Consider the following 26,562-nt stretch of genomic DNA (forward strand, 5'->3'; position numbering starts at 1 on the left):
TAGAGAGGATGTTTATCATCTGAACCTTTAGTTTCTAGTTTTGAGGAGTACTCTGTGTGGCAGAGCTCATTTCTCATGGCAGAAACTGAAAATGCTAACTACTACAGTGGTTTTCTTGCAGCTAAAGCCTAGGTTCTGCTAATTCACAGCATCCACTCCAGAAAGCCAGTGATGCCCAGGAGTGGGCCTTTGAGGCCTAGGAGAAATGTTCCCTGGTGGGGGCTGCAGTAGCAAGAATGAGCTCCTGGGGCCGGGCACAGTGGCTCATGCCTGTAATCTCAGCACTTTGGGAGGCCGAGGCAGGGGGATCACCTGAGGTCAGGAGTTCAAGACCAGCCTGGCCAACATGGTGACACCCCACCTCTACTAAAAATACAAAAATTAGCCGGCATGGTAGCAGGCACCTGTAGTTCCAGCTACTCGGGAAGCTGAAGCTGGAGAGTCACTTGAACCCGGGAGGCAGAGGTTGCAGTGAGCTGAGATTGTACCACTGCACTCCAGCCTGGGCAACAGAGCAAGACTCCATCTCAAAAGAAAAAAAAATTAAAAATAAAAATAAAAATACACAAATTAGCTGGGCATGGTGTGCCTGTAATCCTAGCTACTAGGGGAGCTGAGCCAGGAGGATTGCTTGAACCTGGGAAGTGGAGGTTGTAGCGAGCCGAGATCATGCCACTGCACTTCAGCTGGGGCAACAGAGTGAGACTCTATCTCAAAAAAAAAAAAAAAGAAAAGAATGAGCTCCTGGGGCACAGGGCAGTGGTACTGGGTACCTTCATGCCATGTCTGCGCTGACCGGGCTAAGGGCACAGGCAGCAGTGTCCAGCTTAGCGTTGGTGGAGACAATGGTGTCCTTACACTTTACGTTGTGGTGTGATGTGAGCAGGATCCTGATCTTGTCGCCTGAGCTCACTTATATATATACTTTTTGCTTCTTAAAAATCTTTAAATTTTTTTTTCCCTCTATAAGTTTTTTTTTTTTTTTTTTGAGATGGACTCTTGCTCTGTTGCCCAGGCTGTAGTGCAGTGGCGTGATCTCGGCTCATTACAACCTCTGCCTCCTGGGTTCAAGCGATTCTCCTGCCTCAGCCTCCTGAGTAGCTGGGATTACAGGCCTGTGCCAGCACGCCTGGCTCATTTTTGTATTTTTAGTAGAGACGGGGTTTCGCCATGTTGACCAGGCTGGTTTCGAACCCCTGATCTCAGGTGATCCGCCCACCTCAGCCTCCCAAAGTGCTAAGATTATAGGCATGAGCCACTGGGCTCCACCTCCACAGATAAGTTTTTTTTTTTTTTTTTTTTTAAGCAGAGTCTCCCTGTGTCGCTCAGGTTGCAGTGCAGTGGTGTGATCTTGGCTAACTGCAACCTCGGCTCAAGCAATTCTCCTGCCTCAGCCTCCCAAGTAGCTGGGACTAAAAGTGTGCACCACCACACCTAATTTTTCTATTTTTTAGTAGAGACGGGGTTTCACGAAGCTGGCCTGGCTGGTCTCGAACTCTTCACCTCGTGATCTGCCTGCCTTGGCCTCCCAAAGTGCTGGGATTACAGGCGTGAGCCACCACACCTGGCAACAAGTTTTTTTTTTAATAGACGGAGTCTTGCTCTGTTGCCCAGGTTGGAGTGCAATGGCACGATCTCAGCTCACTTCATTCTCTACCTCCTGGATTCAAGCAATTCTCCTGCCTCAGCCTCCTGAGTAGCTGGGATTATAGGTTTGTGCCACCATGCCCAGCTAATTTTTGTATTTTTAGTAGAGATAGAGTTACACCATGTCCACCAGACTAGTCTCAAACTCCGGACCTCAGATGATCCACCGTCTTCAGCCTCCCAAAGTGCTGGGATTACAGGTGTGAGCCACTGCGCCTAGCCCATCTATAAGAATTAAGTATCAAAAAACCATCTGTAAGTATTAAGCCAGCTCCTTTAATGCTTCTGGTAGTTCCATGAACTTGACTAGCTAGCTTGTTTCTGTTGCTTACTGCTGAAAATTGGCTGATACGTCTTGAGGACCCTGGCCCTGCCAGTCTCTCTCATTTTGTAGCACATTCTCCTTCCTTCGAGGTGACAGGTATCTTCCTCCCCAGAGCTCTGGCACTTGCTGTTCCCTCTGCCTGGAACATTCCTCATCCCCCACCTTCCCACCCACCACCCACACACAGGCAGATTGCTCAGTTTAAATGTCACATCCTCAGGGAGACCTTCCTTGGCCACCCCCAGCCTGGGCTTTGGCCTCCTGCTATACACCCTGGCTGAACTGGTATTTTCCTTCGCAGCAATTTATTACAACTGCCACAGGTCATTCTTACTCTGGAGTCCTCTCGGTCTCATTCCAGGGTCCTGGCATATACTTGGGGCTGAGGAAAAATCAATTATCTTTCCCACACTCTCCAGGGACCCCTCCTCTGTCTGACCCTAACTGCCCTCTGCCCTGGAGATGCTCAGCCCCTATAAATTTTTCTGACTCTCAGGGAACATTTTCATTCAGTTGCAAGAAACAGATACTCAAAATCAAATCTTACACAAAATAGTGAATGTACTGGCTCATGCACTTTTTTTTTTTTTTTAAAGAGATGAGGTCTTATTGTGTTGTCCAGGCTGGATTCGAACTCTTGGGCCTAAGAGATCTTTCTGCCTCAGTCTCCTGAGTAGCTGGGACTATAGGAGCATAAGTCCTGGTGTGAATCAGACTTTGGGAACAGCTTGATTCTGATTCCCAATAGTATGGTCAAAACTCATTCTTTCTTTTGTCTTCTTCTCTATGGCAGGTGCTCCCCAAAAAGTGACAAAGAAGGTTGCTAACAGCTCTGGCGTCAAGACATTCCCACTTAGCACTTCTCAGTTGTTCTGGTGAAAGCCAGGAGGGTAGAGATCTTCCCCACCTGGACTACGTAAACTGAGGGTGGGGTTCTTCAAAGAAAAACTTATTATAGGAAGGGTAAATAGACACTAGGAGGCTTGTGATTATTACACCTAGTGATTCCTTGAGTCTTCACTGCATAAACTGTTCCCAAATTTAATGATTTAAAACAGTGTATTATTTCTCACAATTCTGTGATTAGCTGGGCTCAGCTTGGCAGTTCTGCTTATACTGTGGCTTGACTATGCTAGAGGGTCTAGGATGTCCTCCCTCACATGTATGGAGCTGGCTGTTGGCCTCTCTCTCCACCTGGTCTGTGGTCGACACACGATTTAGCCCAAAATTCCTTTCACAGTGTCAGGAACGGAAGCTACATGGGCACTTAAGTCCTAACCTTGGAAGTCATGGAGTCACATCACCGAATTCTCTGATCAAAGCAACTCACAAGGCCAGTTCAGATTCAAGAGACTGGAAATGGACCACCCCCCATTTTTTTTTTTGAGACAGAGTCTTACTCTGTGGCCCAGGCTAGAGTATAGTAGCACGATCTCAGCTCACTGCAACCTCCGCCTCCTGGGTTCAAGCAATTCCCTGCCTCAGCCTCCTGAGTATCTGGGATTACAGGTGCCCGCCACCATGCCTGGCTAATTTTTGTATTTTTAGTAGAGATGGGGTTTCACCATCTTGGACAAGCTGGTCTTGAACTCCTGACCTCGTGATCCACCTGCCTTAGCCTCCTAAAGTGCTGGGATTACAGGTGTGAGCTACTGCGTTTGGCAGGCTCCCACATCTTGATGGGAGCAATGATAAAGTCACATTGCAAAAGGATACAGGCACAGGGAGGCAAAGATTATTCATGGGAGGCCATTGTTGAAGTAATCAACTGTGCTCCACACTCACCTACTTCTAGTTCCTTTCACCAACCTCTTCCCACCCCAGTAACCTGGCTCCTTTGAACTTCATGTCCACTAGAGGATCATCTCCCTCAGTAAGTCTTTCAGGCCAGGTGCGGTGGCTCACGTCTGTAATCCCGTCACTCTGGGAGGCTCAGGTGGGAGAATCATTTGAGCTCTGGGGTTCAAAGACCAGCCTGGGCAACACAGTTGGACCCTCTGTCTACAAAAAATAATTAGCTGGGGATGGTGGTGCGCACCTGTAGTCCCAGCTACTCGGGAGGCTGAGGTGGGAGGACTGCTTGAGCCAGGGAAGTTGAGGTTGTAATGAGCTGTGTTTGTACCACTGCACTCCAGCTTCTGCAACACAGTGAGACTCTGTTTCAAAAAACAAACAACACAAATGTCTTTCTGTGAAATCCCAGCAATGGTCCCTATCAGACCACACCCATTTTTATTCATTTATTAATTAACATATTCAATCACCAAATAGTTATTAAAACAATCACAGTCCTATCTATGCTAGGGACCAGGGACACAGTGTCATAAGACCCAATTCCTGCCCTCAAACAGCTTCTAGTCTAAAAGAAGAGACAGGGAACTAGATCATAACACAGCATATTAAGGGCTATGCTAACATGCACACCACTACACTCCAGCCTGGGCGACAGAGCCAGTCTCTGCCTCAAAAAAAAAAAAGTCCCGGGGGATATTTGCTTCAGACAGAGTTAGATCCAGGTTCTCATCAGAAATCAGTCTCTCCTCATCTGGAGTGCAGTGGCACCATCTCAGCTCACTGCAATCTCCTCCTCCTGGTTTCAAGCGATTCTCCTGCCTCAGCCTCCTGAGTAGCTGGGATTACAGACATGCACCACCATGCCTAATTTTTGTATTTTTAGTAGAGATGGGGTTTCACCATGTTGGCCAGGCTGGTCTTGGATTCCTGGCTTCAAGTGATCTGCCCCCTTGGCCTCCCAAAGTGCTGGGATTACAGGTGTAAGCCACTGAGCCCAGCCTCCTCTGTGTAGACTTAGTTCTGAAGCAGGCTGTCCTTATGTGCTGGACACTAACAGCTGAAGACTATGACTGACTACTCACTGGGGTCACAGGCTCCCTCCCGGAATCAGGGAGCAGGGTCAGTCCCTCTGAACCACAGGGTCTGAGAATGGAGCAGGTTTGTAACCCAAAGGAGAAAAGGAAAAGGGGTGTGGAGCAGGCCTGATATCAGGGGTACTCCTAGGCAGGTGACTAAGTTACAGCCCTCGAATAGAGAGGGCCTCCTGAGGGAAATGTCCTAAGGGAAGGGCAAATCGGCCTCAGGAATGAGCAGATAATGCTAAGATCAAATCTCTCTCCAAGGATGCTTCTTGGTTGTGTAAGCTCTGCAAAACTTTGTCCCTGACTTTCTCCTGTGAAATCAAGTCTTTTCCATTGTCTTGAGGGTTAACTGAAATAGCAAATACAGGGGCTCGTGAAGTCCTTCTGTTCTAAGGTCTCGGGTCTGGTCTACCTTGCCAGCAAAAAAGGAGTGGACTCCACCTAGTGGCTATTGGGGTCATTGCACTGTAGAATTGACAGTTTACAGAACGTCAAGGTTTCTTCTGAGTTTTGACATCCCTAGACAGATGAAGCAGCATATATGAACAGTAAGCTTGGGAGAGCCAGGCCAGGGATGGGTCTGCCCTGTCTCTGTAATGTGGGCTTTTCACAGGGAAGAGAGGTGAGATTAGGTGGATGGTCAGGAGTGTTCTTCCTATTGTATTTTACACTAGTGACAGCTCATCAGAGTGTCTGGTTTTGGGGTAGGGACAGCTCATCTGTCAGGGACTGCTGTGAGGAAAGAGGTTTCTTCTTCTTCTTCTTTTTTTTTTTTTTTTTTTGAAGTTCCTCTATATTACCCAAGATGGACTTGAACTCCTGAGCTCAAGTGATCCTCCTGCTTCAGCCTCCGAGTAGGATCCCAGGATAGTAGCTGGGATTACAGGCTCGTGCCACCACACCTGGCTTAGGGCTTTGGGAGGAACCTCTACCTGCTTATTGCTACTTCTTTAGGATTTGAGCTGGGAACTGTGGTTTCTTCCAGCTTTCACTTCACAAGACAGTATCAAGGCCTCAGGCCACACATAGCTGGTGGGAGTGCTCAGATCAACATTCAAGGACCCTGAATTCCAGGCCAGTGTCCCTCATGCCACCCCTCATTAGCTGCTTTATGAGTACATGTATAGATCTGTGTCTGCACTGGTGGGCTGTCATATTCAAACAGTTGTTTTGGATCTAGCTCTGGGCTAAGAGCATGATTCCACTTCCTCTTGATTCCATTTCATGCATGATTCCATTTCTTCCCCTCAGGTAGTGACACCTGAGGAGTGTCACTGGCCAAAGAGCAGGGGCTCTCCAGCAGTGGAAGGTCTTTTTGCTGGACCCTAGGAAAGAATCACTTATAGCCACTATGCTTTCCCCCCTCCTCAGTCAGATCCAATCAGGATTCTGGCATTTCATAAATCACTGAATCTTATTACATGGGGCTACGCCAGATGCCATCTGCCTATGGCCTTACCCCTGCTCCAGGGGGACTCAGGGCTTACTTCAGGCCAACATAGAAAGAGCAGCAGCTATAATTTATACAGCATTTAACATGTGTAAGACACTATTTATTTCATATCTATCTATTCTTTTAATTTTCACAGTAACCCTATGAGATAGGTACTAATGTTCCACCCTGAGGCAGTTCTGCGATGGCAGAACTGGGAAGTGAAACTTGGCTGCTTGCTTCCCAGAACCTGAGTTTTTGGCACTACACTAGACTGCCTCTCCAGAGCTGATGCCTCCCTGAGACCCTCCCAAGGCACTGGAGCCATGAGCAGGGGCTCCCTCTCATGCTTGCCTGCTGTATTACAGGTCCTGGGCACTGACTTCTGAGACTACAGGCTACAAAATTTAAACCTGTCTTGAGGATGTTAAGAGTAAGAGGGGCCTTGATTTCAAGTCAGGAACTATGGATTTCAAATTCCTGGGTTCCACCAGAATGGCCAGTTATTAAAGAAAACTGACACCGCCAAGTGCTGACCAAGATGTGGAGCTGCTGGAGCCCCCACACACAGCCAGTGAGGATGGATTCAGTAGAGCCACTTTGGAAAACTGTTTGGCAGTGTCTAGACAAGCTAAACATATGCCTACTCTATGATTCCATGCCTGAGTATGTGAGTGAACATGTGTACCAAGCAACATGCACAAAATTCTTCACAGCACTTTTATTTATAATACCCCAAACTAGAAACAACCCAATTGTCCCTCAATAGGATGACTGGGCCAGGTGCAGTGGCTCATGCTTGTAATCCCAGCACTTTGGGAGGCTGAGGTGGGTGGATCCCTTGAGCCCAGGAGTTCAAGACCGGCCTGGGCAACAGAGACCCCATTTCTACAAAAAAATTAGCTGGCATGGTGGCATATGCCTGTGGTCCCAGTTACCTGGGAGGTTGAGGTGGTAGGATCACTTGACCCAAGGAGGTCAAGGCTGCAGTAAGCCTTGAGGTGGAGGTTACAAGTGAGCCGAGATTACATCACTGCACTCCAGCCTGGGTGACAGGGTGAAAACGCCTCAAGAACAAAAACAACAAAACAAAAAAGAAGGATGGCCAAATCGTGCTATATTCAAATAAAGGACCACTACACAGCACGAAAAAACTGTTTTGTTTTTTTTTTCTTTTTGAGACGGAGTCTCACATCACCCAGGCTGGAGTGCAGTGATGTAATCTCAGCTCACTTGTAACCTCCACCTCCCAGGTCCAAGCAATTCTCCTGCCTCAGCCTCCTAACTGGGATTATAGGCATCTGCCACCATGACAGGCTAATTTTTGTATTTTTAGTAGAGACAGGGTTTCACCATGTTGGCTAGGCTGGTCTTGAACTCCTGACCTCAACTGATCCACCCGCCTTGGCCTCCCAAAGTACTAGGATTACAGGCATGAGCCACTGCACCTGGTTGAAAAATTGAACTTCTGAGACATACAGTAACATGGATGAATTCCACAAACATAATATTGTACAAAATGTATGTATACTTCCCTTTTTATAAAACTCAAGAGCAAGCCAAACTAATCTGTAGTGGTCAAAACAGTGGATGGCCGGGCGCGGTGGCTCAAGCCTGTAATCCCAGCACTTTGGGAGGCCAAGGCGGGTGGATCACGAGGTCAAGAGATCATCCTGGTCAACATGGTGAAACCCCGTCTCTACTAAAAATACAAAAAATTAGCTGGGCATGGTGGCGCATGCCTGTAATCCCAGCTACTCAGGAGGCTGAGGCAGGAGAATTGCTTGAACCCAGGAGGCGGAGGTTGTGGTGAGCTGAGATCGCGCCATCGCACTCCAGCCCTGGTAACAAGAGCAAAACTCCGTCTCAAAAAAAAAAAGTAGTGGTTACTTCTAGGGGATACTGACTAGGAGGGGAAATGAGGGAACATTCTGGGGACCTGGCAATGTTCTGTATCTAGATCTGCAGGGTAACAGCCCCAATGTATACATGTTGAGGATTCAACAAATTGAAGTCTAAAATTGACGCACATTACTGAATGATGATTTAAAAAGTTAGGGAAAAAAAGGAAATAGTTAAACAATTTCTAGGTACGGTAGACATTGTTTCTGTTCCTGCCTCCCCATGCATCCATTCCCCCTTAATCCAGAAAGCCCTCCAACTTTCTTTTGGGGTTGCATCACTCCTTTTTTTTTTTGAGACAGAGTCTCACTCTGTTGCCCAGGCTGAAGTGCAGTGGTGTGATCTCGGCTCACTGCAACCTCTACCTCCCAGGTTCAAGCGATTCTTCTGCCTCAGCCTCCTGAGTAGCTGGGATATCAGGCACATGCCACCACTACCAGCTAATTTTTTTGTATTTTTAGTAGAGATGGGCTTTCACCATGTTGGTCAGGCTGGTCTCAAACTCCTGACCTCGTGATCTGCCCGCCTTGGCCTCCCAAAGTGCTGGGATTACAGGCATGAACCACTGCACCTGGCCCCTACTCCCTTTCTCAGTGTTTTAGGTGGAGCTGACTCGGCTGTAGGCACATGACCCAGGCCCCAAATCAGAGTGCCATTTCCCTAGCCACAATGATTACTTCAGGGATGAGAACAGGACTAAACTGGCTGAGGCAATCCCAGAATTTTTGCTGGAACTAATGGAAAAAGGTGTTCTTTCCACTGTTATTACTAATGTATCAGGAGAGAAGACTGGGGCTGCCAGTGGCCACTTTGCCACCTATTAGAGAACCTGCCTGAGGAGGAAAGCAGAGGGACAGAAAATTCTTCCTGATGAACCCATCTCTGAGTCTGGGTCCAGCTATCACTGTATTTGAATTTTTCATTAAGTGAATCAATATATTCACTTTTTTAGCTAACTGCTTGGATTTGGGTTTCCAACAGTTTAATGATGAGAGTCTAATACACTGGGAATGAGACAAAATTATGAGAAAAAAGGAGGGACTTGGAATATGAACACTGAGCCTTGATCCATCTGTTTTGTGGCTGCTCACCCTGTAAGACCACGGCACTAGCAGGAGACTGGTGAGGCAGGCTGCAGGGGCCTTGACTCTGGTCCTCACTTGTAAAGGGTTCTAAGAGCAAGTCTAGAGAACCAGATTCTATTCTCCATTCTGTCACTTCTTAGAGGCAGGACCTTGGGCAAATCATGACACCTCTTTTAGCCTTGTTCCTTCTATGACTTTTATTTATTTGTAGAGATGGGATTTCACCATGTTGACCAGGATGGTCTTGAACTCCTAGCGTCTTGTGATCCACCTGCCTCGGCCTCCCAGTCCTGGGATTACAGGTGTGAGCTACCCCACCTGGCCTCCTATATATGGAGTATCAACTCTTAGCTCAAAGGTTGTTATACAGATCAAATACTAGTTTCCCAATCTCTCCAGCTTTTTTACACCCTTGGCTGAATCAGCTCGTGCATCCTGGGCATTATCATTGTCATAATGATCTTTAACCATGTGTGAACCCCCGAGGGCAAGAAAATTTTCATCTCTAGGACCCCTTACCAACAAGGCTGGCCACACAACTGGTAGGGACTCACCCCCCTATCCTTCATTCCCTTGCTTAGTAGATGGGGCTGAATTTGGCATACTGGGTGGCTTAGAAGAACTCTGGGGGAAATTGCTGAGGCAGTCTGATCTTGGGAAGCTGAATGCTGCGAACCTCCCCTGGAGCTGGGTAGAGACTTTCACAACTGACCAGAAGCAGGGGCTGAGTGGTGCTGAATGGGAGCTGAGGCTGCCTGGGCCCTTTCCTCAAACTTGGCTGCAAAGGATGGGACAAAGAGCTCCTGAGGCCATAACATTCTTCTTTTTAAATTTTAAAAATTATTATTTTTAGAGATGGAGTCTTGCTCTGTTGCCCAGATTAGAGTACACTGGCATAATCATAGTTCACTGCAGCCTTGAATTCCTGGGTTCAAGCAATCCTCCTGCCTCACCCTTTTAGGTAGCTAGGACTACGGGAATGCACCACCACACCCAGCTATCTTCTTTTAAAATTTATTTTTATACTTTTTTTTTTTTGAGACAGAGTCTCCCTTTGTCACCCAGGCTACAGTTTAGTGGTGTGATCTTGGCTTACTGTAACCTCTGCCTCCCAGATTAAAGTGATTCTCCCTCAGCCTCCTGAGTAGCTGGGATTACAGGTGTATGCCACCATGCCCAGCTAATTTTTGTATGTTTAGTAGAGATGGGATTTCACCATGTTGGTCATGCTGGTCTCAAACTACTGACCTCATGATCCACCCACCTCGGCCTCCCAAAGTGCTGGGATTACAGGTGTGAGTCACGCGCCCAGCTATACTTTTTTTTTTTTTAAGACGGGGTTTCACCATGTTGGTCAGGCTGGTCTTAAACTCTTGACCTCAGGTGATCCACCTGCCTTGGCCTCCAAAATGCTTGGATTACAGGCGTGAGCCACCATGCCTGGCCACTTTTTTTTTTTTTGAGATGGACTCTTGTTATGTTGCCCTGGCTGGAGTGAGGTGGTTATTCACAGGCATGATCCTAGCATACTACAGGCTGGAACTCTTGGATTTGAATGGTCTTTCTGCCTTAGCCTCCTGAGCAGTTGGGACTATAGGTGCATGCCACCACAACTGGCCATAACATTCCTTCTCAGCTCATTTTTGGGTCGTGGAAAATGCTCTTTCAAGAATCACCAGGCCTATGATAAGTCCCATGAAACAAACCTATCACTGCGTAAGATCTGAGCGGGGAAAAAAACATCTCTCCTCATACAACTCATTCATTCAATAAAACTTCATGACACACCACTATGGACATCAGAAAGTAGAGATAAATAAGGCTGGGTCTCTGCCCTGAGTGATGAGCCTGGAAAGCCATACTGGACACAGTTTCCATACTGGCCTCCCGGTCTCCTTTCCTGACCCCACTGTATTCTCTTACATAACAGTCAGAATAATTCGCTCAAACACAAAGCAGATCCCCAGCTTAAACCTGTTAAAGACCTTCTCGTGAGGCCCTATGTGACAGGAGAGGCAGGAAAAGGTGGATGAGATGAGGCTATATTGAGTTCAGGGCACCTTGGAGACTTTCACAGGGTGCCTGACTCTGTCCCAACTCCTAAAATGACTACTGAGGACCTGGGGGTCTGAGTCGGGTAGGGGTTAGGGGTCAAGACAGACATACTAGATCTAACAGTAATACAGCTCAAAACCCTAGATTTGTTAAGTTGCAGTCTGACTCATGGGAGTAATTCTTTATTTGGACGCTTCAGTGATCAAGAGACAGAGCATTAAGCACACACATCCACACACATCCACACACACACACATCCACACACAATATGCAAAGCAAAGGCATTTCACAGGTAAAGGGATAGGGAGTGGGGGAAGGAGGCCACGAGAGCAGCTAGGGGCTTCTTTGACACAGTGAAGAGAAGCCTCTGATGGTGACACTCCTCAGAATTCTTGCTTCAAAGCTACAAGGAAAAATCTATCTCTGTGGAGTCAGTCCCAGGCCATAAAACACAGCAAAGATAGATAAATCTGGGTGTGGGGCCTGGGGAACATCTATCTGTTCCTCACTGTAGAAACCTGCATCAGCTCTCCATTTCTTTCTCTGGAAACCAAAAATCACCTGGTGGATGATGGGGAAGGCTAGCACCACAGCAACCTGGGCAAGGTGGTCTGCTGCACAAGGGGAAACAAAGGGTTAATAGGGCCAAGGGTAGCAATGAACCTCATGGCTGGCTGGCATGAGGCAGTTTGCCTTTAGGAGCAGAACCCTCAGGGAGACTTGCATGTGGGTCGCTTTCCCATGTGATGTTGGGTCAGAGCACCTCTGATGGAGGAGGGGAAAGGTCCCATCCCCATTGGAGTGTCCCATGATCCCAGTGGACATAGAGGCCTCCCCCAGCCCCAGCTTGTTGCCAGGTGCTATAGATCCTTAGCACCATTCAGGAACTGTGGAGCAGGGCAGGAGGAGTAGCAATGCTCCACCAAGACTGTGTCATTGCTCCAGGAGGACACTTTACAGTTGGCAGAAACCTGCACAACTGGCCATATCTTGTCTAAGGCTCAGGAAAGCCTTCACTTTGTGGGGGAAGGCGGAGTGTTGTATTAGCTCCAAGCTCCCATGTAGAAGTGATTTCCTCTGTTTCCTGCCCTGGCCCAGGTTTGGTATAAAAGTTCCAGGTTTCACTGGAAATGTCTAGGGCCCAGGGAGATCTCTGTTCTTTAGTTGCAGGAACTGGCCCAAAACTGACCTTCAGAGGAAAGACAGGTGGCTAGGGCCTCAGCACCTATGGCCCAGAGGGGTTGGGGAAGAGGGAAAGCCATCCTCCAAACTACCACCCGGTGAGACCACAAGTTTCTCAATACCCCTGACTCCCCTATCATGACCTACAGGACCCCTGCCAAAGGGGAGCAACAGGAGTGAATTAGCCTGGACCAATCAGAGGTTGTTTGTGGCCCAATCCTGCCTCAGGCCTGTGTATTTTCCTGGTGAGAACAAGGAGTGAGAGGGAGCCAAGGGCTGAGTAGTCACAGGAAGCTGGCTCATGGCTGGCCCAACATGGGACACTGGGCAGAAACACCTCTAGTCTTCCAAGGTGGTTGAGTCTTTCTGAATGGGTTGCCTTTGCATTGGAATCTGGCCCAGGGATGATGCCACTGTTTTTGGTAACCTGTATTTGAGAAAGAACAAAGGAACAGGGTCAGTGTGTGGCAGCTGTACTGGCTTATTGCAATGATAGCAGTGCCTTTCTAGGGTCTTGGAGTAATAGACAAGGCAGCTTTCCTTCACTGAGGTCCACTGTGGGCTGGCAGAATGCCGGATGCTTAGCTTCAGTCATTCCATCCTCATGGCAATTCTGCAAGGTGAGAACAACACCTTCATCTTACATACAAGGAAATTAAAGTTCAGAAAGTTGAAGTGGCTAGCCCAAAGTATGATTTGTTTTGTTTTGTTTTAGATGGATTTCACTCGTTGCCCAGGCTGGAGTGCAATGGCATGATCTTGGCTCACCACAACCTCTGCCTCCCAGGTTCAAGTGATTCTCCTGCCTCAGTCTCCTGAGTAGCTGGGATTACGGGCATGAGCCACCACACCCGGCCCAAAGTATGTTTTTAAGCGGTAGATTTAGGACTGTAGCCCATGCCTTTTCACTATACCAAACCACTGCCTACAGGGTGTATGAGTGAATGAGTTTGTATAAACTCATTCCATTTGGTAGTGGCAGAATAAAATGAATGGGCTTCAGAGTAAAACAGGCTTGAATCCTAGGTCTAACTCCAAGTAACTAAGTGACCTTGGGCAAGTTAATTAACCTATCTGATACTTAGGGTTTCTTTGGTTGTAAAAGGTGGGGTTGGGAGGGGGTATCCTAATTTCAGACCTCTTGGTGAGAATTTCATGAGACTGACTCAGGTGTTCAACAAACCATAGCTTTATCTTTACAGAAGAATTAGAGACTTTTAAAAATTTTGAGACAGGATCTCACTCAGTCACCCAGGCTGGAGTACAGTGGTGCCATTGTAGCTCACTATCGCCTCAAATTTCTGGGCTCAAGCTCTTCTCCCACTTCACCCTTTCAAGTAGTCAGGACTACAGGTGTATGTTGCCACACCTGGCTAACTTTATTTTTTGTAGACAGGGTGTCACTACATTGCCCATGCTGGGAGAATTAGAGGCTTATTGACTTGCCCAAGGTCATAGAGCTGGAAAGTTTAGCAAGAGAAGAGTGAACAACACTAGCACTTTCAGGTATGGATAGCCCCAGGGCAGGGCTCTGGGTTGGCTCCAGTTTGTCTATTGTAACTGCTATCAACCAAACTGCAAGGGAGGTATGCATGCTGAAACACTGCGTGAGCTCCAGGCTGAGTTGCTGGGGCTTGTCTCAAGGCTATCCTTCAAGAGTTCCCCAAAGTAAAAAAAATATCCACAGGTAAAGAGGATGATCTACAGTGTGAGAAAGGAGACTCCAGGCAGAGTAGAGAGAACTAAGGACATTTTCTTATACCAACACCCTGCATTTCCATCACCTTTAAAATCATTCAGCTCAATGAGCAAAGCAAAACAAATGACCAAAGTCAAAGCAATTATTTCAGCAGACCTGCCCGCCTGAAACTCAGTTTCCTTGTTTGTAAAATGGGGATTCTGCTACCCATCTTAGAAGGTTATGCTGGGGCCAGCTGCAGTGGCTCACACCTGTAATCCCAGCACTTTGGGAGGCTGAGGCAGGCAGATCACTTGAGGTCAAGTTTGAGACCAGCCTGGCCAAGATGGTGAAACCCCTTCCCTATAAAAAAAACAAAAACAAAAACCAAGGTTATGTTGTGGCACATTGCTCATAACACATATTTCCCTTCAGAGAGGAAGGGACAGAACCATGTAGACCCTCCAGGCCAGGTCCTATCCTCTTCATATCAATGGTGCCATAACCTACTTCTGAGCCTGACACCTTGGGAGGAGCATGCTGTGAGCCAGACAGGCTTCAATTTGAATCATGACCCTGCTTCACATCACCACTTACAATGCTGGTTGTTTCTATGTATAAAATTGGAATAATTATCTGTTCCTCTCAGGGTTGGAAGGATTACCTGAGAAAATCTGCTGGATGTACAGCCTGCAATAGAAGAGGGGCACAATGACTGTTAGTCATTTTCAAGATTACCATGAACCTGTTTACCTGGTTCCTTCAAAACCCTTATCACAAGCTGCAGTTACTGGTTGTTTACTTGTATAGCCTCCCATCAGGTTGTAAGGTTATGAGAGCAGTCTGGGTCTGTCTAGACCACCATTCAGAAGATGCTCAACAAATACGTGATTAATGAATGAGAGGGCCTGATCATATCTGATAATGACCTATAGAGGGAACTCTTGCCAGCAAAGGGTAGGCTCTCCAGGCTAGTGGAAAAACACTTCCTCAGTCAGAGTGCTACAGACCAGGAAAGCCAGATGTTCTTAAGGTTCTATCAAAGAAATCATGTATGCTTCTCTATTAAAACCTTGAGCCCAGCAGGTCCAAAGGCTGGGCAGAAGCTGGTGGAGAAATATGTATAGAGGAGAAACTTGTTCCTGTTAGATGATTCATCTTCTGTTCACTGAGAAAAGGCTGCTAGGATTCCGTTTCAGCCAAGAACTACCTGGCTTTGTTCTGACACAGAAGTCCTGAGCTCCTACTATAGATCCTAGAATTTCAAAAAATGGTTACTTACTGGTTCTTGTGTTTGAAGCCACTGACATGAGCTTGGTACTGTTCTATGGAGTTCAGCACTATCTTACACGTTTTGCAGGGGTAGCCCTTTCCAGCTGAAACACATCAAAATCAAGATCTTAGTTATCCAGTAAGAAGGAACCTGAAGACTGTACAATTGCCCTTCTGAGGACTGACAGGTGAGGCGAGGTGAGGTTGCTGGCCCTGATGAGAACCCAGAGGTCAGAGGGCTCAGGAGGCACAGACTGTGTGCCTATGCGCTTCCTGGGGTTGGGAACATCCTAATTCCTGTGTTCCGAGTCCCAGCATAGAGCCTAGCCCAGACTAGCTATCTGCTGAGTGATAAAAGAATGACAGAACAAAGAGGTGACATTTGGTGTAACTGTCTTTTCTACCTTGACCGTGCTAAGTGGCCTCATTAAGGATGCCCTTCACTGAGTGATCTCTGGGAAGGTGCCACTCTCCTAGGGCTTGCAATAACAGTAATTAATGAGAACGCTGGTTATGAAAATCAATCTGTCTTTCTACCTTGGAATTCACAGAACACTCTCTCACTCTACTCCAATGACAAAGTGGCTTTTCCCACATGGACTAGTAGTCAGTGAAGAGCCAGGATAGGGAACTAAACTCCTCCTTCTGCTTTCGTGTGACCATGGCTAGATCCCTTCCTTTCTTATCCTAAGTTTTTCTTATTTTATTTCATTTTCATTTTTATTTTTTTTAAAAGATGGGGATTCACCATGATGGCCAGGCTGGTTTTGAACTCCTGACCTCAGGTGATCCACCCACCTCGGCCTCCCAAAGTGCTAGGATTGCAGGTGTGAGCCACCACGCCTGGCCTCTTATCCTAAGTTTTTCTTAACCTCAAACCAATTATACCATAATTTATTTATTTTTTTGAGATGGAGTTTTGCTCTTGTTGCCCAGGCTGGAGTGCAATGGCGTGATCTTGGCTCACCATAACCTCCACCTCCCGGGTTTAAGCAATTCTCCTGTCTCAGCCTCCCGAGTAGCTGGGACTACAGGTGCGTGCCACCGTGCCCAGTTAATTTTTGTATTTTTAGTACAGATGGGGTTTCACTGTGTTGGCCAGGCTGGTCTTGAACTCCTGATCTCAGGTGATCTGCCCACCTCGGTCTCCTCATGAAGTGCTGGGATTACAGGTGTGAGCCACCGCGCCTGGCACCACAACTTATAATCATAGTACTTATTACAAACACAGCTGCTATTTACCAAATGCCTGATAAATCATGTACTTCTTGCTTATACCCATTACTGGAGATAGTAAAAAAAAAATCATGTACTTCATATAATTTTGTTTGTGCCTCATAATGATCCTGTGAAAATCATTTTATAGATGAGGAAAATAAAAGACAATCAGATGTCCAAGAACACAGAGCTAGTAAGTGGCAAACTTCAGTTTGGCTGACTACAAATGCTGTACTCCTAATATGCCAGATGCTAGCTGTGCAAGACAAGGAGCTGCACACGTGATTTCAAGGGCCCTTCTGGCTCTGACACTTTTTTTGAACCATTTGCCACCCTAAAGTCTCACAGCTTTTGAATGAGATCACCTAGGTTCAAATCTCAGTCCTACCATTTCTTAACTGTGGAACCACAGGCCAGATACTTAATGTTTCTGAGGTTTGGCTTCCTCATTTGTAAAAGTGGGCTTCTTTGAGACTCAGGTTCCTCACCTATAAAATGTGGTTGATATTAGCATCAACCTCATAAGGTTATTGTAATGATTTAAACAAAAGCAGTCGGGTGCAGTGGCTCATGCCTGTAATCCCAGCACTTTGGGAGGCCGAGGCGGGTGGATCATGAGGTCAGGAGTTCAAGACCAGCCTGGCCAAAATGGTGAAACCCTGTCTCTACTAAAAATACAAAAGTTAGCTGGGTGTGGTGACAGGCGCCTGTAATCCCATCCATTCCGGAGGGTGAGGCAGAGGACTGCTTGAACCCAGGAGGCAGAGGCTGCAGTGAGCTGAGATCGCACCACTGTACCACAGCCTGGGTGACAAAGAGAGATTCCATCTCAAAAAAACCTGGCATACAGTAAGAGCCTGAAAATGTGCACTTGTATCACTATCATGGTTTCACTCTTATGGGCTCCATAGTCATGTTGGCAAAGAGGGAGCAGTGTAGGGTATCTTTTTTGTTTTTTGAGTCAAAGTCTTGCTCTGTTGCCCAGGCTGGTATGCAGTGGCACAGTCTCAGCTCATTGTAACCTCTGTCTCACAGGTTCAAGTGATTCTCCTGCCTCAGCCTCCTGAGCAGCTGGGATTACAGGTGTGCACCATCACGCTCAGCTAATTTTTTGTATTTTTAGTAGAGATGGGGTTTCACCATGTTGGCCAGGCTGGTCTTGAACTCCTGACGTCGTGATCCACCCGTGTCGGCCTCCCAAAGTGCTGGGGATTACAGGCATGAGCCACTGTGCCCAGCCTAGGGTATCTTTTAAACCACCTTCCACGGCAGCTGCTATTGAGAACACCAACAAACCCTCTACTCAAGTTACCTATGTTCCTAGTTATGTTTATTTCCTTTGTGTCTTCAGGTATTTCCTGGAAGGCACATCCCTTTAAAACATTTAAGGGGAAATTACTGCAATCACAATTCAGTAAATTCTTTAAACCCTTTTTTTTTTTTTTGAGACGGAGTTTCACTCTTGTTACCCAGGCTGGAGTGCAATGGTGCGATCTCGACTCACCGCAACCTCCACCTCCTGGGTTCAGGCAATTCTCCTGCCTCAGCCTCCTGAGTAGCTGGGATTACAGGCACGTGCCACCATGCCCAGCTAATTTTTTGTATTTTTAGTAGAGATGGGGTTTCACCACGTTGACCAGGATGGTCTCGATCTCTTGACCTCGTGATCCACCCGCCTCGACCTCCCAGAGTGCTGGGATTACAGGCTTGAGCCGCCGTGCCCGGCTTTAAACCCTTTTTAAAGAAATGTTACTTTTATAAATTTGAGACCAGGTCTCACTATGTTGTTCCAGCGGGCCTCAAATTCCTGGGCTCAAGGGATCCTCCCACCTTTGCCTCCGAAGTCAAGTAGCTGGGACTACAGGCATGCACCACCACGCTCAGCTGCAAGGTCCTTTATAGACATCAAAGGTCAGTATCATGTTTTAACACTACCAGGGAAAAAATATAATGAACTAGTAGAACCACTCTCCTCCCAAGGTCAGGAGTGGTACTTGGGGCTGGTATGGGCATGACAACCACTAATGGTTAAAAGTCACTGATAGGCCGGGCGCGGTGGCTCACGCCTATAATCTCAGCACTTTGGGAGGCTGAGGCAGGTGGATCACGAGGTCAAGAGATTGAGACCATCCTGGTCAACAAGGTGAGACCCCGTCTCTACTAAAAATACAAAAATTAGCTGGCATGGTGGTGCACGCCTGTAGTCCCAGCTACTTGGGGGCTGAGGTAGGAGAATTGCTTGAACCCAGGAGGCCGAGGTTGCAGTGAGCTGAGATCGTGCCATTGCACTCTAGTCTGGGTAACAATACTGAAACTCCGTCTCAAAAAAAAAAAAAAAAGAGTCACTGATGCCCAGATTACCAAGCTCACTCACTATCTATTAAGCACTAGACACCATGCCAGAACTCTGTATGTCGTAGGATTTTTACAACCACCCTGCCAGTGAGGTAGATATCACCATTTTTCAGAGCAAGAATCAGGCTGAGAGAGATACAGTGGTTTTTCCTGGCATCAGAACTGGGACTTGCCCTCTGATCTGATTGTGAAGCCCCTGTTTCTCCTTCTACACTGCAGGTCTCCGGATGCTGCTATGCCCCCTTCGAGGTACAAGATCTCAGCACACTATTTGCTTATCTGTAAGATGGATTCAAATAATTACTTGGGGGGCAACTGGAGAAATATTGGTGCTTCTAAAAAAATAGATTTGTCCTGTTTACAGAGTAATAAATTTCCATCTGCTTGTTTTTAGATGTCTGGTATTCTGTTTTGCCTATGTGATTTTATGAAGTCACTTCTGCTGCTTTTTAAAAGTGGCTTATTTAGAAAAGCACCAATAGCAGAAGAATGCCACTTGTCTCAAGCTGTCTGGTCTTTCATCCCATTTCCCTTTCTAGGTACTGCCTTTCTTCTCTCCTCCCTTTTGCTGCCTCACCTCTTGAAAGAGCTATCTACACTTTCTTCTGCATTTCCCTGCTTCTCAATCCCTTTGTAACCTACCCCATTACACAGGCACACACACTTTCCCAGGCCAATGGTGGCTTTCATGCATTTAAATTTAATGGACAGGCCAGGCGTGATAGCTCATGCCTGTAATCCCAGAGCTTTCGGAGGCTGAGGTGGGCAGACTGCTTGAGGTCAGGAGTTCAAGACCAGCCTGACCAACATGGCAAAATCCTGTCTACTAAAAACACAAAAATTAGCTGGGTGTGGTGGTGTATGCCTGTAATCCCAGCTACTCGGGAGGCTGAGAATGCAGCAAGATGAGATTGTACCACTGTACTCCAGTCTGGGCAATACAGTGAGACTCAGTCTCAAAAAAATAAAATAAAATAAAATAAATTTAATGGACAAAATGGATGTTCATTAGGCCTCCTCATATTTGACCTCTCAAAGAATATATGACAGAACTGGTGCCTCCTGCCTTCTTCAAACTCTCCCAGCCCTTGGCTTTCAGCATGCTACATTCTTTCACTTTTTAGTTTTGTTTTATTATGATTATTTTTTTTTTTCTGAGGCGGAGTCTTGCTCTGTCACCCAGGCTAGAGTGCAGTAGAATGATCTTGGCTCACTGCAACCTTTGTCTCTCTGGTTGAAGCAATTATCAAGCCTCCCTCAGCCTCCCGAGTAGCTGGGATTACAGGCGTGCATCAGCATGCCCAGCTAATTTTTTTGTATTTTTAGTAGAAATGGGGTTTCACCATGTCGGCTAGGCTGACTGAACTCCTGACTTCAAGTGATCCGACTACCTAAGCCGCCCAAAGTGCTGGGATTACAGATGTGAGCCACCGCACCCAGCGGGTTATTTTAAATTGTGGTAAAATACACAATTTATTACTTAAGCCATTTTTAAACGTATAGGTCATTAGTGTTAAGTATATTCACACTGTTGTATAAGCAATCTCTAGAGCTTTTTCATCTTGCAAAACTGAAACTCTGTATCCATTAAACAACTCCCCATTTCCCACTGCCGCTGGCAAGCACCATTCTACTTTCTGAGTTTGACTACTCTAGGTACTTCATTTATGTGAAGTCATGCGATATTTGTCCTTCTGTAACTGGCTTATTTCACTTAGCACAATGTCCTCAAGGTCCATCCATGTTGCAGCATGTGGCAGAATGTCTACAGGGTTCTATCTTAGACCCTCTGTTCTTTTCTTTCTAAACTGTCCAAGGTATCGCATTCATTTGGCTCACTGCAAATGACTTAATTACCACCTATTAGGTTAAAACAAATAAAATTATCAATAGTCAACACTTTTATTTTCTTTTTTCTTTCAAGACGGAGTCTTGCTCTGTCACCCAGGCTGGAGTGCAGTGGTGTGATCTTGGGTCACTGAAATCTCCACCTCCCAGGTTCAAGCAATTCTCCTGCCTCAGCCTCCTGAGCAGCTGGGATTACAGGCTTGTACCACCATGCCCGGCTCAGTTTTGTATTTTTAGTAGAGATGGGGTTTTGCCATGTTGGCTAGGCTGGTCTTGAACTCCTGACCTTGTGATCTGCCTGCCTTGGCTTCCCAAAGTGCTGGGATCACATGGTGCACAGCCAAGTCAAAGTTTCTAACCTATAAAAATGCTAATTTCATATGGATCCACCTAATATAATAAAAACATAAATTTCTCTACTCCAGATCTCTCCTTTGAGCTCTAGACCTGTATATCCAACTGCCTCTTTAACATCTCTTGATGTTTCACGGGCACCTTATAACTCTAGCTAATGAAACCTATTTGCTTAAGATTAAATCTGGGCATCATCCCTGACTTCTTCCTTTCTTTCATCTTCCACCTTTTTTTTTTTTTGAGACGGAGTTACCCAGGCTGGAGTGCAATGGCGCGACCTCGGCTGACCGCAACCTCCGCCTCCTGGGTTCAGGCAATTCTCCTGCCTCAGCCTCCTGAGTAGCTGGGATTACAGGCACGCGCCACCATGCCCAGCTAATTTTTTATATTTTTAGTAGAGACGGGGTTTCACCATGTTGACCTGGATGGTCTCAATCTCTGGACCTCATGATCCACCCGCCTCTGCCTCCCAAAGTGCTGGGATTACAGGCTTGAGCCACCGGGCCCGGCCATCTTCCACCTTTGATGGCCAAGTCCTGACAATTCTACTTCCTGCATACTTCTTGAATCCCTTTATGTCTGTCTATCCTCTCTACTGTCACATTAGTCCAAACTTTTCTACTATGAACTACTCCTATAGCCTCATAGCTGGTCTTCCTCCACTATCCTTTCACCCTATTCCAAACCGTTCCAAACTTTTTTTTTTTTTTTTTTTGGAGACAGGGTATCGCTCTGTTGCCAGGTCAGAGTGCAGTGGTGTGAATATAGCTCACTGCAGCCTTAACCTCCCAGGCTCAAGCAATCCCCTCACCTCAGATTCCAGAGTAGCTGGAACCACAGGCGTGCACCACCACACCCGGATAATTTTTCTGTAGAGATGGGGTTTTGCCGTGTTGCCCAGGCTCCAAACCTCTTCACCTTGGAACCAGAATGGTCTGCCCATAACGCTCAAACTGGCAACAGCTTCCCAGTGCTCTTAGGGTAAAAGCCCACCTCCCTAACATGATCCACAAAGTCCCAAGTGGATGCCTGCTCATCTCCTCTGCATCACTATGTATCCACACTAACCGCCTTGCCCTCGGGAGGGTCTTTCTTGATCCCTGCTCCCCCATCTAAGTTATCTCCCCTCATTTTATGTGCCCATAGTCTTGCATTTGACTCTTTCTAAAGCCTATCACAGTTGTAACTATTTGCTCAATGCCTGTGTTTTGTGCTAGACTATAAGCTCCATAAGAACATAGACAATACCTGTCTTGTTTGCTACATATAAACCACAGTGTCTGGCACATGTTAGGTAAAAGTCCAACAAATACTTACTGACTATATATGAATTTAGTAAGAGTTGAACACTTGCCCTGTATATAAGGGCTGAAGAAGCCGGGAGATCAGCATGGGGCTCAGAAAGCAGCTCTACTGAGTGGGAGATAAGACCCTAATTAGGGATAGAAAGTGATGGGGTGAAACAGAGAAGGAGTTCAGTAACCTGGAGGGGACATTCAACACTCTGGGGGCAAGAAGGATTTGCCTGAATGATATGTAGGTTTTAGTTCTGGCCTTCTTGGGTAAATATGAGAGAAATGCAAGCCTGGAGTATAAAACCACTCTAAAGCTTATTTGATTTGCTTGGTAGATGATGCATTTGCCCCTAGTGGCATTTGGACACCCTGGGTAATCTTATAATGGATCCATACTTGCCATGAGACACTTGTCAGGGACTCTCTGGAACTATTCTCTGGATCCAACACAGAACTAGACCAGGTTTCAATGTGGGTTCTGGCTCTGCCACTCTTCAGTGTGTGATCCTGGGAAAATCACTTCATTTTTCTGGTTTTAAAATCCTCATCTGTAAAATGGGGTAATCAAAGTTGCTCAACAGAGTTAATGTCAGGATTAAATCAAGTAATTAAATGGGAGAGCACCTAGCCTAAGCCCTGGACTATAATACTTATCAGTAAGTGTTAGATGACTTGACTAAATGAATGAATGGCTTTGAACAAAGCCAGCAGGGAGAAGTCAAGCTGTTAACAAATGTAAATAGGCTGGGCTCGGTGGCTCCTGCCTGTAATCCCAGCACTTTGGGAGGCTGAGGCAGGTAGATCACTTGAGGCCAGGAGTTCCAGACAAGACTGGCCAACACAGTAAAACCCTGTCTCTACTAAAAGTAAAACAAGAACACCTAAATTCTTTGCTAAGATAGAATCCTTGTCAGCTGAAGTCACTGCCTGCATATTCTAGGTCAACAGCCCACCTCTGTGAGTAAAAAGGGGAACAGGGCGAGGCTCAGTGCATCTGTTAGACATCCTATACTTGGAAAGCCTCCTGCCAAGTATGCTCAGAGCTGGAGGCAGGAGGAAGGAGTGTAAGGTTTGGAGCCACACAGAGCTAAAGACCCATACTGATGTCAACATTTATCAACATCCAGGTCTTATCAGCTGTATGAACTTGAATCAGTCACTCTGAGTCACAACCTCTTTCTTTGTGCAGTGATTAGAAATCATATCTATTTATAGGGATGTGTGGAGATCAAAAGGGTATATAATACCCCTGCCCCTCAGCCTAGTTTTTTTGATTTTCTTCAAAACCAAGTCCTCTTGAAAATCTATGACCCCAAAGGGAAGGCGTAGAACACCTGATTTTTCTTTCTTTCTTTTTTTTTTTTCCAGACAGGGTCTTACCCTGTTGCCCAGACTGGAATGCAGTGGTGTGATCTCCCAAGCTCAACTGATTCTCCTGCCTCAGCCTACTGAGTAGCTGAGATTACAGGTGCACACCAACATGCCTGGCTTATTTTTTTGTACTTTTAGTACAGACAGGGTTTCAGCATGTTGGCCAGGCTGGTCGTGAATTCCTGACCTCAAATGATGCAGTTACTTCAGCCTCCCAAACTGCTGGGATTACAGGTGTGAACCACTGCACCTGGCCAAGAACACCCGATTTTAAAGTCATGTTATTTGGCTTGATTGCTAACTGCATTTCAAGTTGATAATATACAAATTAGTTTTAGAGTCTTTATTTGTTCTACGTAAGAACCAAAAAAAGAGAAAAAAAAATGAAACTTAAAAGAGAAAGAGATGGAGGTCTTTCTTTCTTTTTCTTTTTTTTATTTTTTTTTTTGAGACAGAGTTTCACTCTTGTTGCCCAGGCTGGGTACAATGGCGCAATCTTGGCTCACTGCAGCCTCTGCCTCTTGGGTTCGAGTGATTTTCCTGCCTCAACCTCCAGAGTAACTGAGGTTACAGGCATCTGTCACCATGCCCAGCTAATTTTTTGTATTTTTAGTAGAGACAGGGTTTAACCAGGTTGGCCAGGCTGATCTCGAACTCCTGATCTCAGGTGATCTACCCGCCTCAGCCTCCCAAAGTGCTGAGATTACAGGCGGGAGTCACCACGCCCAACCAGAGACAGAGGTCTTTCTATAATACTTTCCTCTATGTATTTAAAAACTTGAAATACTTAGCATAAAATGAACATTCCATTCAGTACTAATTTTTTATTTTTTTGAGACTAAGTCTTGCTCTGTCACCCAGGTTAGAGTGTAGTGGTGTGATCTTGGCTCACTGCAACCAGGTTCAAGTGATTCTCCTGACTTAGCCTCTAGAGTAGCTGGGACTACAAGTGCATGCCACCACATCCAGCTAATTTGTTTTTGAGACAGAGTCTAGCTTTTTTGCCCAGGCAGGACTGCAGTGGTGAGATCTCAGCTCACTGCAACCTCCTATCCAAGTAATTCTTGTGCCTCAGCTTCTGGAGTAGCTGAGTAATGGTGTGTGCCACCACACCTGGCTAATTTTTGTATTTTTAGTAGAGACAGGATTTCACGATGTTGGTGAGGCTGGTCTCAGTGATCCACCTGCCTCAGCCTCCCAGAGTGCTGGGATTACAGGTGTGAACCACTGCAACCAGCCAAATTTCTGTTGTTGTTGTTGTTTTTTTTTTTTTGAGATGGAGTTTCGCTCTTGTTATCCAGGCTGGAGTGCAATGGTGCGATCTCGGCTCACCACAACCTCCACCTCCTGGGTTCAGGCAATTCTCCTGCCTCAGCCTCCTGAGTAGCTGGGATTACAGGCAGGCGCCACCACGCCCAGCTCATTTTTTGTATTTTTAGTAGAGGCGGGGTTTCACCATGTTGACCAGGATGGTCTCGATCTCTTGACCTCGTGATCCACCCGCCTCAGCCTCCCAAAGTGCTGGGATTACAGGCTTGAGCCGCCGCGCCCAGGTGTTTTTTTTTTTTTTTTTTTTTTTAATGGAGACGGGGTTTCACCAGTTCAGGCTGGGCTTGAACTCCTGACCTCAAGTGATCTGCCTACCTTGGCATCAAAAAATGCTGGGATTACAGGCATGAGCAACTGCGCCCGGCCCTAGTTTTTTATTTTAATCAGTAAGTTATTCCTGAGGCAGGGGGAGATACGTTGCTTGTTCAAATTAAAAAGGACTCAACAGGGCCAAATTTATGTCAAGAAAACAAAAACAGAACCTTTGGAAAAGCAAGGTAATATTTTTACCCTACCAAGTCTTTCTAGACCGGACACCAGGATGTTTATAATTATTATTACGGTATGGGACTTTGGGACCAGATTCTTTATTTTGTGACTCAGGGTCAATATTTTCTGTTGAAAACACTGACATTACCTTTTTATTACCAAATATATACAATCAATTTCCAGTTTCCACACATTTATGAAGTAACTTTCTCAAGTTCTCTTAGTGCCCCAAATTTCAGGGATAGCTATATGAAGTCCCACAAAAATCTATGTATTAGCGCTGGGTACAATTGCTCATGCCTGTAATCCCAGCAGTTTGTGAGAATGAGGTGGGTGGATCACCCAAGGTCAGGTGTTCGAGAACAGTCTGGCCAACACGATGAAACCCCATCTCTACTAAAAATACAAAAAGTAGCCAGGCGTGGTAGCGGGCATCTGTAATCCCAGATACTCAAAGGCTTCAACAGGAGAATCACTTGAACCCAGAAGGTGGAGGTTGCAGTGAATCAAGATGGTACCACTGTACTCCAGCCTGGGCAACAGAACGAGACTCAGTCTCAAAAAAAAAAAAAAAAATTTATGTATTAGTAAACATTATATGTAATAGTAATATGTAGCAAAATCTACATATTAGTATAATTTCAATACAACTGTTTACTTTTCAGAAAGGTATCTTTACCATTAAGAAGTTACTCTATTTCTTAATTTATAGAACCAGTTTTTACTCAGAAATCTAAGTAAAATGAATTAGTTAACTTCACTTGAGGTCTTTCTGTTCTGGAGTAATAGATTATACTATGCAATTATTACAGTAGCACTGCCAGCACACACCACTCACCATCTGCAGAT

At 46.1% G+C, this 26,562-nt stretch overlaps 1 protein-coding gene across 18 annotated transcripts in view; it reads right to left on the bottom strand.

The window, feature by feature from the left end:
* Positions 1–11,467: 11,467 nt before the first annotated feature.
* ZNF346 (zinc finger protein 346) overlaps positions 11,468–26,562 on the bottom strand; it is a 56,719-nt gene continuing 41,624 nt past the window's right edge. For 6 of the 18 annotated variants that reach the window (XM_078364675.1, XM_035290645.3, XM_017969640.4 and 3 more), the window contains 2 exons: positions 15,465–15,558; positions 11,468–12,931 (listed from right to left, as the gene is read on the bottom strand). In XM_078364675.1, coding sequence (XP_078220801.1) covers positions 12,844–12,931; positions 15,465–15,558 — 182 coding nt within the window. In that variant the 3' untranslated portion in view covers positions 11,468–12,843. Of the gene's footprint in view, positions 12,932–14,454; positions 14,546–14,846; positions 14,873–15,464; positions 15,559–22,924; positions 23,073–26,562 lie in introns of those variants that run through there. The other 12 variants (XM_078364673.1, XM_035290644.3, XM_008990279.5 and 9 more) reach the window with 6 other exon arrangements.

This window comes from Callithrix jacchus, chromosome 2 (assembly GCF_049354715.1).
Source record: "Callithrix jacchus isolate 240 chromosome 2, calJac240_pri, whole genome shotgun sequence".
Taxonomy (NCBI): Eukaryota; Metazoa; Chordata; class Mammalia; order Primates; family Cebidae; genus Callithrix; species Callithrix jacchus.